Source organism: Leptonotus elevatus, chromosome 20 (genome assembly GCF_054856555.1).
Source record: "Leptonotus elevatus isolate MCC_2025b chromosome 20, RoL_Lele_1.0, whole genome shotgun sequence".
Classification (NCBI taxonomy): Eukaryota; Metazoa; Chordata; class Actinopteri; order Syngnathiformes; family Syngnathidae; genus Leptonotus; species Leptonotus elevatus.
The window spans coordinates 16,185,365-16,202,213 of record NC_141258.1 but is presented as its reverse complement, the minus strand read 5'-3'; the positions used below and the strand labels follow the sequence as shown (position 1 = coordinate 16,202,213).

General features: G+C 38.1%; 1 protein-coding gene across 13 annotated transcripts in view; it reads right to left on the bottom strand.

Annotated features, from left to right (window-relative positions):
• The window catches only part of LOC147157240 (rho GTPase-activating protein 23-like), a 94,427-nt gene that overhangs the window by 3,117 nt on the left and 74,461 nt on the right, over positions 1–16,849 (bottom strand). For 11 of the 13 annotated variants that reach the window (XM_086063862.1, XM_086063864.1, XM_086063861.1 and 8 more), the window contains 9 exons: positions 14,423–14,529; positions 14,166–14,278; positions 9,923–10,075; positions 9,741–9,819; positions 9,572–9,645; positions 8,482–8,571; positions 8,258–8,383; positions 5,714–5,846; positions 49–80 (listed from right to left, as the gene is read on the bottom strand). In XM_086063862.1, coding sequence (XP_085919988.1) covers positions 49–80; positions 5,714–5,846; positions 8,258–8,383; positions 8,482–8,571; positions 9,572–9,645; positions 9,741–9,819; positions 9,923–10,075; positions 14,166–14,278; positions 14,423–14,529 — 907 coding nt within the window. Of the gene's footprint in view, positions 1–48; positions 81–2,838; positions 2,864–5,713; positions 5,847–8,257; positions 8,384–8,481; positions 8,572–9,571; positions 9,646–9,740; positions 9,820–9,922; positions 10,076–14,165; positions 14,279–14,422; positions 14,530–16,849 lie in introns of all 13 variants that reach the window. The other 2 variants (XM_086063870.1, XM_086063871.1) reach the window with 1 other exon arrangement.

The following is a 16,849-nucleotide window of genomic DNA, read 5'->3' as shown; positions in this document are numbered from 1 at the left end:
AAAAAAGGTTGGGGACCACTGATTTTTGTCATTATGACTTTTGCTTACCTTCGACTTAACTGAATCGTTGGTGGTGGAATCTGTCAAGAAGCAATAACAAGATTAACAAAAACAACGAGAATTGGTATTACTATAACAAGTTATACATCAGCGATATATGATTAAAAACAACAAAGAGAGAGAGAGGGGGAGAGAGAGAAAGAGAGCAAAAGAGAAAGAAAAGAAGAAAAGAGAGAGAGAGAGAACTGATATTAAATTTATGATTCTACAAACCCAATTCCACTGAATTTGGGACATTGTGTCAAACAAATAAAAACTAAATACAATGATTTGCAAATCATGTTCAACCTATATTTAATTGAATACACTACTAAGACCAGATATTTAATGTTCAAACTTATCAACTTGCTTGTTTTGAGCAAATAATCAAATTTACAATTTTATGGCTGTATCAATTTTTAATTTGCCACTTGGCAAAAAAAGGCAAAAACATTTAGGAATGCTCATCAAACATCTGTTTTGATCATCCCACAGGTGAACAAGCTAATTGTCGACCGGTGGGTGCCATGATTGGATATAAAAGGAGCTTCCCTGAATTGCTCAGTCATATTCATTCACAAGCATAGATAAGGCGAGGTTCACCTCTATCTGAACAAGTGCGTGAGAACATTTTCGAACAGTTTAAGGACAATGTTCCTCAATGTACAATTGCAAGGAATTTAGGGATTTCATCACCTACTATCCATAAAATCATCAAAAGGTTAAGAGAATCAGGAGAAACCACTGCATGTAAGCAGTAATGCAGAAAACCAACATTGAATTTCTGTGACCCTCAGGCGGCACTGCGTCAAAAACCGACATCGTAAATGGATAAAGGATATCACCACATGGGCTCAGAAACATTTCAGAAATCCATAAGTGCAACTTCAAACTCTACTAAAGCCATTTATCAACAACACCCAGAAACACAGTTGGCTTCTCTGGGCCCGAGCTCATCTTAGAGGACTGATGCAAAGTGGAAAAGTGTTCTGTGGCAGAGTCCACATTTCAAATTTTGGGAAATTGTGGCTATCATGTCGAAAATAACCCTCCAGATTGTTATGGATACAAAGTTCAAAAGCCATCAACTGTGATCGTATGGGGCTGTGTTAGTGCCAATTACATGGGTAACTTACACATCTGTGAAGGCACCATTACTGCTGAAAGGTACATAAAAATTTTGGAGAAAGATATGCTGCCATCCAAACAACGTCTTTTTCATGGATGACCCTGCTATTTCAGCAAAACAAGACCTGTCTCCTATCTATTGAAAATGTGTGGCGCATTATGAAGCGTAAAATACGACAACGCAGATCCTGGACTGTGGAACAGCTGTTCCTGTCTGTGTAATTTTGTGAGACCCATATTCTGGGTTTTTACTATCATTGTGGGGGTCACAGGTGCTTGGTCTGGACATTTTGGCCGGTCCTCACAACTCAAGACTTCTTTTGGAGAGTCAAGACTTGGTTTTAGAGTTTAGGTTTGAATTGGGTTTTGTTTGGGGATACGGTAAGGATTAGAATTAGGCAATCAGCTATGATGGTTAAGGTCAGGGTAAGGGGCTAGGAAATGCATTTTGTCAAGGAGATGTCCCTAGTAGAAATTAGGAGCTATTGTGTGTGGGAATTTGTGCTCTTTAATACACATGAAACCTGTTATAAATCCAAGACCCTTCCCCTTAACCGGATACTTCAGAGTCCCGGCAGAGTCGTAAGTTGTCAGGAGACCAAAGGAAGGATCAAAGAAACGATGAAACAAAGTGAAATCCAACACCAACCAGACACCACCTTCCACCCACAGTTAAAAATCTAGAATATTTGACCAGATACCTAGATACATCTAAATTCCAACAGATTAGGGAGACCTCAAGAGACCAGAGGAAGGATTAAAGGAAGGACAGATGAAGCTGAGTGAGATCCACAAATGCATGCTTTCGCTGATTCAGTGACCAGTGGGAGAAGCAAATTCTTTTTGAGTTTCAGTAGATGCTGGTGTGGTGGATTTGGCATTCACGAGAACCTCCACCAGGAGAGCCGTCGACCTCAGCCCGACAAGGAAAGCACAGCCCCCCAGCCATAAATGTCTAAGTTAATGATTATTTGTTGATAATTATTGTGATTATTTATTTAAAAACAGTAACGTTTATCAGTTTGAACATTAAATATATTGTCTTCGTAGTTTCCAGTATTCAGTTAAATATAGGTTGAACATGATTTGAAAATCATTGTATTCTGTTTTTATTTATGTTTAACACAAGGTCCAAACTTGATTGGAATTGGGTTTGTATTTATTTTCATTTATTTACTCGTAATTCCTCAAGGGGAAATTAAACTCATACTCTGCTGTATATTTCTGTTAGGCAGCACACAATACCAGATCACACCCACGAAAGCATGCAAAAGAGATGTTGGAGTTAAAAGAGGCACGCATATAAGCGCTGCATTTTTTGAGCTGGTGACTTACTCAAGAGCACCTCGAGAGTAGTCGGGAAACAAACTAGCACCTCTCCAACAACTCATTGCCATTTTACATTCGTTTGTAACAGGACAGGACAGTGCCCCGATGATTCCAACTCCTTACAGATGAGCTACTGCTGCCCCGAATGTAACTTTTCAGGAGAACACTATTTAAATCTAACCTTATATTGAGTTACAGATAGCTCCGAATTCACATTTGAGATCTGCAACAATGGTGAGTGGTTGTAATTTGGCATACCATAAGGACTGATGGGAAGAAAATGGCAAGTGAAACACAATGTAACACCAAACACAAACAAACAAAAGGAAGGCCTGGTCCTACCGAAGAAGCTGATCCACTGTTTCAGCTAGGGGAAAAAAGCAGTAAAGAAATATTTGGAAACAATCATTTGCATCTACGTGATTCAGAAAAGTAAGTAATGAAAAATATATATAGTGCTAGAAGTTAAAATATTATATTGTGTATATTGCTGGATTTACAATGCAAGATTCCTTTCCTATTTGCATCTACTTGCAACTAGTTGTATGAGTGTCAGAATTGCACAGTAGCAAATAAATAATTTAATATTCAACAGTATCCTTTTTGTTCTGAATTGTGTCACTTGGGAGCAACAAGTCTCAACAGTGTAACTTGAACCTTGTCATTTTATTGGGGTCATGGTTATTCTTGGGCCAAATAAATCACAATTTTCAGGACTTGACCATAGTCAAAAACATACCAAGTTTACAGACACCAAGCATTGAGTCCCTGTGCCAGTTTCCCTTAGCAACATAAAATCTGATCAATGTCAATCATGACTAGACTAACAAAAATCTTAAAACCAAGCCTGCAAAGACACCGGAAGTCATTCATTTTGGTTTGAAGCGGCCATCTTGTTGCCTTTTTTTTTTTACGAGAATTTTTTCTCCAAATTTTGACCCAAGTTACCAAGATAGAAATTGATAATCTTCAAAACATTAGATTTTTCCAACATTGCATGTGGGCGGGGCATGTCAGGGAATTTTGACGACTTGCCATAATTCACAAAATTGATCAATCCACTCCACAAGGTCAGAGCTTGACCAAATGTCTTGTTTGTGATAAAGATTCAGAGACGCCCCCCTACTGGCATAAATGCACAAATGCAGTAGCTCTGTATATTTGCATCGAGTGGACCGTCGCATCTTTCGCAGGTCTGAGTTTGGGGGCATGAGGGCCTGTTTATCACTGAATTCATCTTTAATTTACTGAATGGACCTATTAAGCATTGGGATCCATTTGAATGTTACAACTGACAAAATTGTACTCAATAATGCAAAGGTTTTTAAGTAAGGAGTGGCTAAACTTATTGCTGACATACACAATGAACGGTGACCACAAAAACCCGGTTGAAAACACATCTCCGGTCAGTTGTAGACAGGCCATGTGTAACACAAGGCTAATGGTATGCTATATACGTAGGGAAATCCGTCGAAACCCCTCAGGTAATGAAATTAGTAAACCACAGTGATCACAGAAATAACTTGAATCTGACAAAGGCAATAATGAACTTGAGCTGTGAGCAGCTATAAAGGGCCCTCGTAACCCTGGCCATGTTTGGGGTACTGTCACATTAGACAAGAACCCTTTAAAATATGAATGATTTTGTCAGGCCTTATATGTGTGCAAAGTTTCATGAGTATTCAATAAAGTATTATCTCTGTAAAAGGCCCAAAATGGTGCACAATTCCCAAAATAAAATAAAAAAGTGGACTTTCTGTTACAGGTTTAGCATATTACTACAAAATACTTTTTTCCTAGGTCTCAGGCTGATAGATATGCCTACCAGTTTTCACAAATTTAGGTAAAACATACAATTGGGAATCGTTAAAAAATTGTACAGGGCGCTATTGTGCAATTTATTGAAAATTGCACAAGAAATCTGTAAAATATGAATGTCCATGACCAGTCTGATGTGTGTACATGGAAGACTTCTTGTTAGGCTTAGCATATGGCTCCAAAATATTTTTTTGTCTGTCATGGGCATGTCATGTCATGTCTCCAAATTTAATGGGTCTAGGTGAAACGTACAACTGGGAATGCTTTGTTAAGAAGGAATTTTAAAGCGTTAAATTTTATGCCCCGTCCCCATCATATAACATCGGTCCGTTGTGGTGAAGAAGGAGCTAAGCCGAAAGGCGAAGCTCTCCATTTACCAGTCAATCTACGTTCCTACCCTCATCTATGGTCACCAGCTGTGGGTCATGACCAAAAGAACAAGATCCTGGATACAAGTGGCCGAAATTAGTTTCCTCCGCAGGGTGTCCGGGCTCTTCCTTAGAGATAGGGTGAGAAGCTCGGTCATCCAGGAGGGATTCGGAGTAGAGCCGCTGCTCCTCGTTGAAAGGAGCCAGCTGAGGTGGCTCGGGCATCTGGACGCCTCCCTTGGAAGGTTTACCGGGCATGTCCCACTGGCGGGAGGCCCCAGGGATGGCACAGGACACACTGGAGAGACAATGTCTCTCGCCTGGCCTGGGAGTACCTTGGGATCCTGCCGGAAGAGCTGGACGAAGTGACTGCGGAGAGGGAGGTCTGGGCTTCCCTGCTACAGCTGCTGCGTCCGCGACCTAACCACGGGCTGCTAAGTCTAAACATGGTATTATGATTATTATTGTGTGATGTGGAGTAAGAATTAAGTGGACTAATCCACCCGTTTTCATTTTATACAGCACTGCCCCCTGCTGTTAACTGAAGTTGATGTCAAAGTGCCTGTGAGTTCACCTTGCTTGACTGAAAACGTGAGGTTCTATGGAGCGTTTAATCAGAGAAAAGATCCCAACCCCCACCCCATACAACAACCCCCTTAGGCTCAGCTGCAAAACAAATGATCAAATCTTTCTGAGCTTGATGCCACCTAACATAATGGGGAAACATATATTGTACAAAAACTTCCCAAATGTTTATCCCAAATAAATCATATCTGAAAAATAATTTGGAACATAGTGTAATTTATCCATATTCAGAGGTAGCAAATCCAGGTCCACAAAGTAAAAAACCTGCCACAGTTTGGCTTTAGCCCCTTGTGCTAGCTAGTTAGCTCGCTAGCTAGCACCTGGGGCTAAATCCAAACTGTAACAGGGTTTTTACTTTCTGGACCTGGATTTGCCACCTTTGTCCATATTAATCGATCAATGAGAATGTCACAGAATTTCTTATGACTAAATATCCCTATCCTCACCTGATGTTTCCGCTGGCATACCTGACCTGCCAATGTTGCCCAACAGGTGGTCAATGTTCGGCATGTGCTGCATTTCCTCATCTGGAGCTTTTGTTTGCTTATCAAGCTCTCCACCAGAGAAGAACCAGTCACACTAGACAAATAAACCAAGACAACATCACTGAAAGATGTTAAGACAGGGGTTTCAAATTCAATTCATGTCGGGGCCACTGAAGATAGAATCTGGGCCGCATCAAATGTTTGACAAAAAAGGGATTCATGTATTAAAATAAAAGTAAAACTAAACCAGTCTTTATTAATAACAGTTCCAAACATGAATGATTCTTCAGAACATGAACACGATTGGTGGCCCAGTCCTCTCTGTCATGTCCCTGGTACTTTGCTTACATGTCACAATTTGATTTCTTCTATTGATCTGATTTCTTGAGTACCACAACTTTCTCTGTGCATTCAAGACATGTTAGGGCAGTGTTGGGAACGTTACTTAAAAGTAATTGATTATGTTAGGGCTTTTGCCCTTCTCGTTTTCCCCATTTGCCTTTTTGTTCTTGTATGGGTGTGTGTGCGTGCTCATTGCTGCTCGTTAGGGGAAGGAGGCACAGCTGAGGCAGAGGCAGGTGTCGGCAATCACCACCAACTTACATAAGCCAGCCCTGGACCATGAATCGGTGCCAGATTGTCTTGTCTCGTTGCTCAGTAAGTTGAATCTAGCTCTCTCGTTGCTTACCCATTTGTCTACTCTTGCCTAGGTCATCCCCAATTTGTTCCAGTTGTGTCTGGACTCTCATCTGCCAACCTGCTCCCATGCCTGCCAGCCTGTTCCCCGGATCCCGCGCCTCCTGCTTGGACTCTACTCCTCTGACTAATTGTGGCCACATTAAACTGCTGGCATGCTAACCTGCTTCTGCTTTTGAGTCTGCACCTGGGTCTCGCTTGTGCAGCACCTCAAACCCTAACAGATTATTCATTACTTGCTCCAAAAAGTTAGTAATTGAATTGCTAGTTAACAGCAGTTAATTTTATTTTATTTTTTTGCAGATTTGAAAGACATTTGAAATTGGTAGAATGACCATGTAATTCTCCATAAACTTCAGTATTAATTGCACTTAAACCAACAACGGGAGTTTTATCCTGGTTTGTGCCTCCGATTGGTTGCCATGACTGCCTATCATGAAGATTGGCGCCTGCTGATGTCACGCTATGAGAAGGGGGAGTGTTTTGTGGTTTTGGGAATTGGATTGTGGTTAAATAGTTATTCGGAGGGAAAGCATGGACATGTTTTATTAAGAAATTTCACTTTATGTACATATATTAAATCTTGCAGGCCGATCATATCTGGTAGACAGTGGGCAGGAACTGTGTGGCTATAAGTGGAAGTGACGTAACACCCTGAGTAAATCCCCCCTACTTCTTTTTCATTTAGAATAGATTTAAAACAATCATAAAAATATAACTCATTGTATTTTATATGGAGATAAAGAATCATTCGCACACTGACTTTACTTTGTGTTTTAATTTCGTGCCCAGCGTCATCAGGTTCTGAGGTAAACCAAAGAATAGGATAAGAATAAGAACAATTCTGTGTTAATTTCAGGATGCATGAAAAGAACCCATGGACAAAAACAGGAAGTTGACCATTTTCATTTAGAGAAGCCATTTTGTGCAAATACACCAGATCATACTTTGAAAAACCCCTATTATGGAATTTTGGCCAAATTAGTCCCAATCAGAAGCAGACACCTGCCTAGACAGCTACAGTAAGCTAAATTGGCATTTATAATGTAGGCAGGCAGGGTATGGTGAAAAGTGTGCTAATTATTTTTTTTAATTAACTCATTTGCTCCCCAAAACGTATAAAAATTTAATATTTTAAATAATGCCATGGTCCCAAAATGTATTTCTATGTTTTTTTTTTTTTAATGCTAGAGCATACAGAATGCTTTGATCCAGCTTTTGACCTGAAGAGGTCGCTTAATGCAATAGTAGCAAAAAGCGGCCAGCAGGTGGTAGCAGAGTATAATAGATCAACCAGGGCCATGTTGCACCAAACTCTTTTCCCCAGGGTTATCAACAGATTTGTGAAAAAATTATGAAATTTAGCTATATTCTAATGCTAATTGCTGCAAAACGGAAACATATACAAATATGCTTTTTTTTCCTGATGAAAGAAGGGACTCTAATATTTCTTTTGGTAGGTTCCATGTGTTTATATCAATAGAACACAATAGTCTGTGGGCCTTGCGAAATCAGTCAAAATCCAGTAAAACAGCCGGGAGCAAAGGGGGTTGCTTCAGTGAAAATTAGTTAAAGGGGGTAAAAGGACATTTCATTAAATTAATTTGCCTAAATTATGCAGATAGTTTGGAACATATTTTAATTGACATATTATACTAAAATCTATGTATCTTGCAGGATTCTAATCAGTGAATATAAATGAAGTACTAACATTAGAGGTCAACCAGCGTTCTTGCACAGATTGTGTGAGATTTTTAAGGTTTTACTGTCGCTTGTGTTACAATGGTGGAGGAAGTTATTAATTCTTACGTGTAGGATTAGTGTCTCTACTATTTTGTAGCGGTCAGGCATGTGGGTGACCATATCTTTCATGGTGTCCTCTGATGACCTCACTAGTGTTGGACCAAACACCAGAGCCAAGTTTCTTGGCTCCATCTGTAAATGGTATAGTAAATTGTTTAGTTTTAAATTTGTACACTGTATATTTTCTCAGATCTCATATTAAAATCTCATCACATCAAATGTGGCACTACCTTATTCTGTTCAGCGTGATCTGCCACCCTTTTAAGGTGACACACCAAGAACTTGAGTGTGTGGTAATAGTGATCAGGTAGGTCATGAATCTGGAAGGAAACAACATATCATGAGACAACAATCTATACTGACAAATATTTTGTAGTCAACATTTTAACCCTCCTGTTATATTGTGGGTAAAAATGACCCACTTTCAAGTTAACTTGTTTTGAGATATTTGCAAGGAACATGAAGCATATATGGGTCAAAATGACCTACTAGTCAGATCAACACAGTAGAATATAAGGAATAGGCAATTGCAATTGTATGTGTAATGAAACAGGTTAATGATAGGCTCTAAAAAAAATTTGTGTTGGTTTTGGAATGTTAAACATTCCGGGTCAAATTGACCCGTTGTATAATAATTAGGTTTTTTGCTTGTTTGTTTGTTTTGTGCTATGAAGCGTCTCATCGACAGACAATTAAAATATGTTTAGCTATGACATTTTCAAATAAATGTTAAATGTTTATCTGAATGCTTCTGGAAAATTAAACAAATGGGTCAAATTTACATAATTTTAATATTAAAAACGATTTAGTAGTTCATTTGCTACGAAACAACTCGATTAAAAAGCTTCACTTTGACAGCTTTTTAATTAAATATTTAATAATAAAAATAAACAAGTGTTTATTGGAATGCTTCAAGAACATTAAACATAGCCCTGGTCAAATTGACCCATTCTAAAATTTGTAGTAGTTTTTCACAATAAAACATTATCAAGAGACAATTAAAATGGTTAATTTCTACATATTTCCACTGAAAAGTGTTAATCATGCAATCATGCTGCAATTCACTATCAGGGTGCTTTTGGGACGCTATACATAACTTGGGGCAAACTGCTTCATTTCAAAGTTAAAGAGCTACATATAGTAGTATTTTCATTATGAAACATTATGGTTCATTTGAAATATTTGCAATGAAAGTGGTTAATAATGTTTATTGAGATGCACTTTTTATCATTAAATAAACACATAGGTCAAATTGACCCAGTAACATTATTGCTGTTCCATCCTGAGAAACCAACCAAACAGAAGTGTTAAATGTAATACCAGTTTTTTCATAGTCTTCAGGCGGTCCCTTGTGTCTTCTATCCGGTTGGCATCAATGAAGCAATTGTATTTGTCTGCAAAAAGATACATTACGATTTTTGTTTTGCTAGAAATGTGTTGAATGATGGTCATTTCCATAACCACAAAACTTGAGAATGTCTTTACACACCGTCAGTAAACAGTGGCTCGGGCAGTTTTCGGAAGAATGTCTTCAATAGGCTGCTGATTACGTTCAAATCCTGCCATCTCTGTGGAGACGGAAGATGGAGATGTTTTTTTTCTGCTACCCTCTTATAAAATGATTCCAAAATAATGTTTATGCAGATTCCCATTGATTCGTGTGCACCACACCTCCTCAGCAGTGTTAATATCAAAACCCTTATTGAGATGTTCTTGCAAGTTGGACACCATGGCATTGTTTCCTGGCACCCGGTAGATTCCAGTGTACTCGAGACCTGTTGCTTCGACCACACCACAACACATCTCCACAATCTGGGGAACAAACTGGAGAGACAGGTGACATGGTGATAAATACTGTATGGACTAATCAGAACAGACATTCTTTTTTTTTCTTCTTTTTTTTTAAAAAGAGCTCAGTATTGTTCATTCGGTAATGTCATCATCATTGCTCTTTTTTTTTTGTATGTGGGTGAGTATGTGCGTGCGAGTGTGTGTGTGTGTGTATTCGTTAGTTCACCAAAAACCTATTTAAAAAAAAATCCCATACCGTTCACCTAAACCGAACACCGCCATCAGGAGACCCGAGGAAGGACTAAAGAAAACAAAGGAAAGTGAAATCCAGCACCGACCAGACACCACCCACAGGGCCACCAACCAGAGTTCTTCACCAACCCCAGAAACATCTAAATTCCAACAAATCCAAAAAATCAGGGAGACCTCAAGAGACCAAAGGAGAGACTGAGGAAAGGAAGGAAGGACAAACGAAGCAGAGTGAGATCCACAGACACCAGCCTCTACCGATTCAATGACCTGAGGAAGAAGCAGATTGCGTCTGAGTTTCGATAGATGCTGGTGTGGTGGATCTGGCATGCATGAAAATCTCCACCAAAGAGGGGAGCCGTCGACCCCTGCCAGGACAGAGCAAGCGCAACACCTCAGGGCCCCCCAGGCCGCGGCAGCGCCAAAGGACGACCCCCGGGCCCCGCCAGGGCCACCGGCCGGAGAGCAAACCCAGGAGCAGGAGCGCCCCTCACTCCAAAACGGCCCGCGCCCCCAACCCAGCGCAGCAGGACGGGGCACTGCAGGCCCGCCAAGCACCCCACCATTGCCCTGCTGATTCATCGCCCTATCTGATAAAATGTCAACATGCAGAGGGGGGCAAGGGCTATGGTTGCCCGGGCACATGCCCTTTTGGCACAGATGCCCAAAGTGCCCCTTTGTCCTTTTTGTGTGTGTTTCAAATCATTTGAAACGATTGATTCACAAAAATAATCGATCTTTTGGAACGTTCGAAACATCTCCCCACAGCGACATCTGATGGTCAAGTGTAAAATATTACAATCAAACAGTAGATCAGTGTTGCCAGCTCCCCAGTAAGGAAACTAACTATTGGCTGTCTGTCATCACCGAATTTACACAACTGGCAATCGGGCTATAATTGTAATGGACGCCATAAGAGAGAGAAATAATATCATGGGAAACAAAAACTGAATAACCCCCACCACGTCAAAATAAATATAGAAGTACAAATGAACTTTTTGTTGCTGATACTTGGTTTGTTTTTCATTTTGCCTCTCAACATGACTTAATGCTTTGATGAAACCCCCAGTCCTATCACATTCGCACCAGCCAATTGGCTTTGGGAACGGACTGCAAAGTCACACACGGCGTCCTGTACAGATCTGTAGTCACCCGGAGATATTGGTAAGTGTTTACTTGTTTAAAACTGTTGATAGCACGGCCACTAGAATGCAAGTGAAAAAGTAGAAGCGCTCGAGGGGCTCTCATCAAAGAAAAAAAGGAAGGCTCTCTTTTCCAACATAGTTTACCAAGCAACCCTCTCCTTCTCCGGTGTGCACAATGAAGCTGCCGTTACTCACAAATGCGAGCAGCAAGGCGGACACTCACTCCTGTGTTTAGTGTTCAAACAGACACTAAAATATATATATATATATATATATATATATATATATATATCTTTGCCTCAAAATAACAAGTGCAGAGGTCTTGTTGAAATTCAGAAAAAAAGATTTGCCTCAAATTGTTATTTTTTAATGATATATATATATATATATATATATATATAGCTTGTTCATTTAATGCCTAGAAGACTTACTACTGTGAATAAAAATCGTGAAGGCCTTTTTTTTAAGAGCTCAGTATTGTTCATTCGGTAATGTTTAAAAAAGAAAAGAAAAAGAAAAACAATCGTGGAGGCCATACAAAGTACTAAATTTATAATTTTTTTGTGGGGTGTACTCATTTTTGCGTCACCCCTATTTAAGTAAAACTGAAAAATGTGTAATCAAATTATTATTATAAACCTTACTTCCATGTTATAAGTTAACCAGATGTATATTAAACTTGGTCTTGCCAACATTTTGAAAATTGTTTTAGTGTTCATTGAGATATTGTTTAAAATGTTACTATTGTTGTAATGTTTTCAAAGGGGGTGTACTCATTTACGCTGAGCACTGTACATCCTTGCTCCAAAAATCATTATCTGCAAGTTATAAATATGCTAAAGAAACAAATTCCAACACTTCGAGGTGCACTCCAACCGCCTGTTTTAACTAAAGATATTACAAAGCTTTCTCCTACAACAACAAAAAAACTCAAAAATTACTTTCGTGTACTGATAACATGTATTTGCCCATCTCGAAATGGGAGACAGACTTGTCTATAGTTCCGGAATTTGACTCTTGGATTCAAATTTGTGAAAACGTATTTAAAATGACAAAACACACAAATTTACAACTTATCCAATATAAAATTATTCATAGAACATATATTACTCAATACATTATGAAGAAAATGGGACTCTCAGACTCCGACATTTGTCTCCAGTGTTTACAAAACACTGCAGACACTTATTTTCATGCTTTATGGTTATGCACTCCGGTTATGTATTTCTGGACTAAAGTCTTAGAAAAACTTTCCGCTATCTTGGACTGTAAGATACCTTTATCTCCAAACTTGTGTTTGCTAGGTGACCTAACAACAACTGACTATTACTATTTTTTAAATATATATAGATATTTTTTTTTCCGTGCGAGAGCTCAGTATTGTTCATTCGGTAATCTTACCAATATATTTTTTTTAGGGGTGTGAATTGCTTAGTACCTGGCGATTCGATTCGTATCACGATTCATAAGTCACGATTCGATTCGATACCGATTAATCCCGATACAAATCTATAAATTGATTATTGCAAAAAAAAATTTACTCAAATTTAGAAAATCAGTAAACTTGTACATGTTCACTGTAAGATTTGTATGACAATTTATTTATTTATCTAAAAATTCACGCTTATAACTGAGCCACTGCATTTAACAAACAGGTTGCAGTCTGTTTCATGTTTGAACAGCACTGAAATAAAATATTAAGGCTTAATGTTCCATTAATATAACATTCTTCCATGCTTAATGTGTGAATCCTAACCCTAAGTAAGATGTTTTGTTGAATATTCCCATAAAAAAATGTATGTTTAAAAATCGATTCGGCTGCATATCGAATCGATTCGAGAATTGCGCGCTGTAATATCGCGATATATTGCCGAATCTATTTTTTCTAACACCCCTAATATATATATATATATATATATATATATATATATATATATATATATATATATATATATATATATATATATATATATATATATATATATATATATATATATATATATATATATATATATATATATATATATAATTGTGCTTCAACAGAATTGTTTAAATAACAACCTGATTAAACAGGCATGGACAAAAATTATGGTACCCTTAACTTAGCATTTTGTTCCTTAACAATTTGAGGCAACCAATGCAATCAAACGAATTTTCTGAATTTCAAAGAGACCTCTGCACCTCTCAGCAGGTATTTTGGCCCACTCGGGTAAAAGGGTGCTTTCTTCAAACGGCATGTTTCAGCTCCTGACCCCAGGGAACATGTGTTGCGTTTTGTTTTGCCATACTGGAGTAAATTGTAATTGCACATCCACGACAGGAAGTGGCAGTGGCGCGCTCATTGTCAGAATGTGCACACGTATTAGCTAGCTCTGTCTAGGGTATTTATTTATTTATTTATTTTAGGACCAACCATGCACACACAGCACAAAACAGGAGATATGAACAAACCCTCAAGAAACGTGTAAAAATATTTAACAATGATAAAAAGTAAAGTGAAGAGAAACTAAAAAAAACAAGCTAATAAAGTTTTTCTTTGTTGTTAGTTGATCTCTATTTATTATAGTTAGACAAAAAAGCAATGGTGGACGAATGAGCACAAAAGTCTGTGGCAAAAAGAAGATGCTATATAGAACTGATGATTAATATATGGGAAGACCGATCAATTCAAGCATAAAATTGCCACAGATGCGTCAGGACTGAGTAAGAAAGTAAGTAAGTAGGCTTACTTTGTGGTTTACCGCAGGCTGACAGTTCTCAAGGCGCACACCAAAAGCCTTTGGATTGTCTGTCTTCTTGGGCTTCTTCATGATATTGATGCCCCATGGTGTCTTGTTCTCAACTGAGTCCAGAATACACACACAACATTATTATTTATAGTCCAGAATTTGTACAGATATAAGCATTTTGTTTTGTTTGATCAAAAATGCCGATCATTGGCAGAGCTTTGTTGTTTAATTACATACAAAGCCAAGTTTGTACCCACCAGGTTTGGATGATCGATTCACTGAGGTGTTGTCATTCTTAGCCAAAAGGAAGGGTGGCATCATACGGTGAGTTTTAAGGGAAGAATCTGGTTTGTTTCCTGTAAGACTGTGGCAAATGGATACAAATAATTGTAAAATCATGTTCATAATGGCTAAAACCAGAACGACAACAACACAATATATTCCAAATGCATGATGCTGTTTATGTTAATTTTCCTAAATAGTCAATGTGATTCACTGTGAGTAAAATGTCTTTGTCACCATCAATTATATGAGCCTAATAGGGATTTAATAAAACTTTTTTTTAAACACTATACTGAAAAAAATCTGTCATATTTCTGTCATTTTATATACTGTAATATCCATTTCATCTTAACAACTCACACATCCATTCAAGTTGTTCATCCATGCATAATTGCCTCCCAGAGTTTCTGTTTAGAGGTACAACTGACATGCACAGTCATAGATCTTCCTTTTAGTGAATACAGTTGGGGTCAGGGCATGACGACACCCTGAAATGTTCTCCTTTTATATCCAGAGCCGCTTTTATCTGACGAAACCTTTTTAACTCTCTGAATCACAGTGACATTTTTTAAAGATTGCAACAGTGCAACAATTTGCTTGGAATATATTGTGTTCTTATTCCTTTATTAAGACGTTGAAGAATTCCTCCCACAAGTGCTAAAAGAGTCTCATTTTACCCCATTATCTTTAGACAGCATAACTTGCTTACTTGCCCGTAGAACAATGTCTTTAAGGGGGAAACGCTGATCTAGAGTATTAAAACTGTATGATAGCAGACTCTTTTACAAAAATCATCTTTCTCTGATCCTATCTGTTGTGGCAAGTCTGACGAACACAGCAGAGCCTCATGCTTATACTTTTCTTGGGTGAATTATTTTGCTAACTCCAGTTAGCAAAAACAAAGTTTAAAAGAAAGAATTGGACAAAACAAATCAAACTCCACCTTGAAGTAATATTTGTTTAATTGAGCTCATTCGGGAAAGCGGTTAGACCTGCCTGAGATTGATTTCAATGATCGAAACCAAAGATGGGCAACTTTTTAAAAAAAAATAAAAAGGAAGAAAGAAAGAAAAAGAAAGAAAAATAAAGAGAGAAAGAAAAAGAATGAAAGAAAAAGGGCAACATCGAAAACAAAAAAACACTTTTTTTTCTTTTCTTTTTTTAACAAACCACCCCAAAAAAAATCTTCAAATAATGCTGATAAACATTCAATATGTTTTCCACAAAAACCAAGGGGAAATTGGGGAAATTATCCCGGAAAAATAAGAAAAATATATGGAGAGAGAAAGGAAAAAAAATATTGAAAAAATAAATAAAACGGAGGGGAACAAATCAGCAAATCCAACCTGCGAATGTGCATGGGTCGACTGTAGTTTTAAGTTTGTTTGTTTTTCTGAGGTCAGTATTGTTCATTTGGTAATCTTACCGATTCAACATGTCATCATCATTGCTCTCTCTCCCTTTTTTTTGTTTGTGCGTGATCATGAAAAAATTAAAATAATAAGTTCTTGCACTGAATAATTGTTTCTTGTTCAACAGCTTACCACCATCCTTGAATGGTCATTTTTATGCAAGAGCCCTTTGCAAAGCCCTTTGGAACCTTTTGTTGTTGTGTTAGGATAGTGGATCCTTTATACATGCATTGAAAAATGGATTATCAAAAATAAAAGATTGAGAGCACGTTCTTTGCGCGTATGCACGTCCATATAAAAAATTGATTTTTGTTGTCATTAGGACGTCTGTGGCCCTATGTGGCCCCCCAGTAGCACTGATGAAAAACTGTTGATGACATATGGGAGCAACAGCATGTGCCCAAATTTTTTTTAGAGGGTAGAAGAGTGACGCCACTTATATAAAAGACAAAAACAGCAAGTAGAAACGCAAATTATGCAGTTTAGGTGAAGGTTTCTGACAAGTGTATGTGTGCGTGTGTGCGTGTATATCTATCTATCTATCTATCTATCTATCTATCTATCTATCTATCTATCTATCTATCTATCTATCTATCTATCTATACATATATATATATATATATATATATATATATATATATATATATATATATATATATATATGTGTGTGTGTGTGTGTGTGTACAGACTCGAGGTATTATCCGCACTTCACAAGCTTTCAAGAGGAGAATACTATCTTGCGTGAGACACATGAGGCCCTACATGCTGGCATAAAGGAGCTTAACAAAGCCCGCAGTGACCTAAAACAGCTAATTAGCGTGGCCCACTCCCTCAGAAGAGGGTCAAGTCAGCTTTCTTTTACCCTCCTCTTCTAGCCATAAATCATATTCATTAGGGGCTGCCAATACAACAAGCAGTTCTGCCATTACGGAACCTGAGGAAGAGGAGAATTGGCCTGATCATCATGGCCTGAACCTGAGGAAGGCCTAC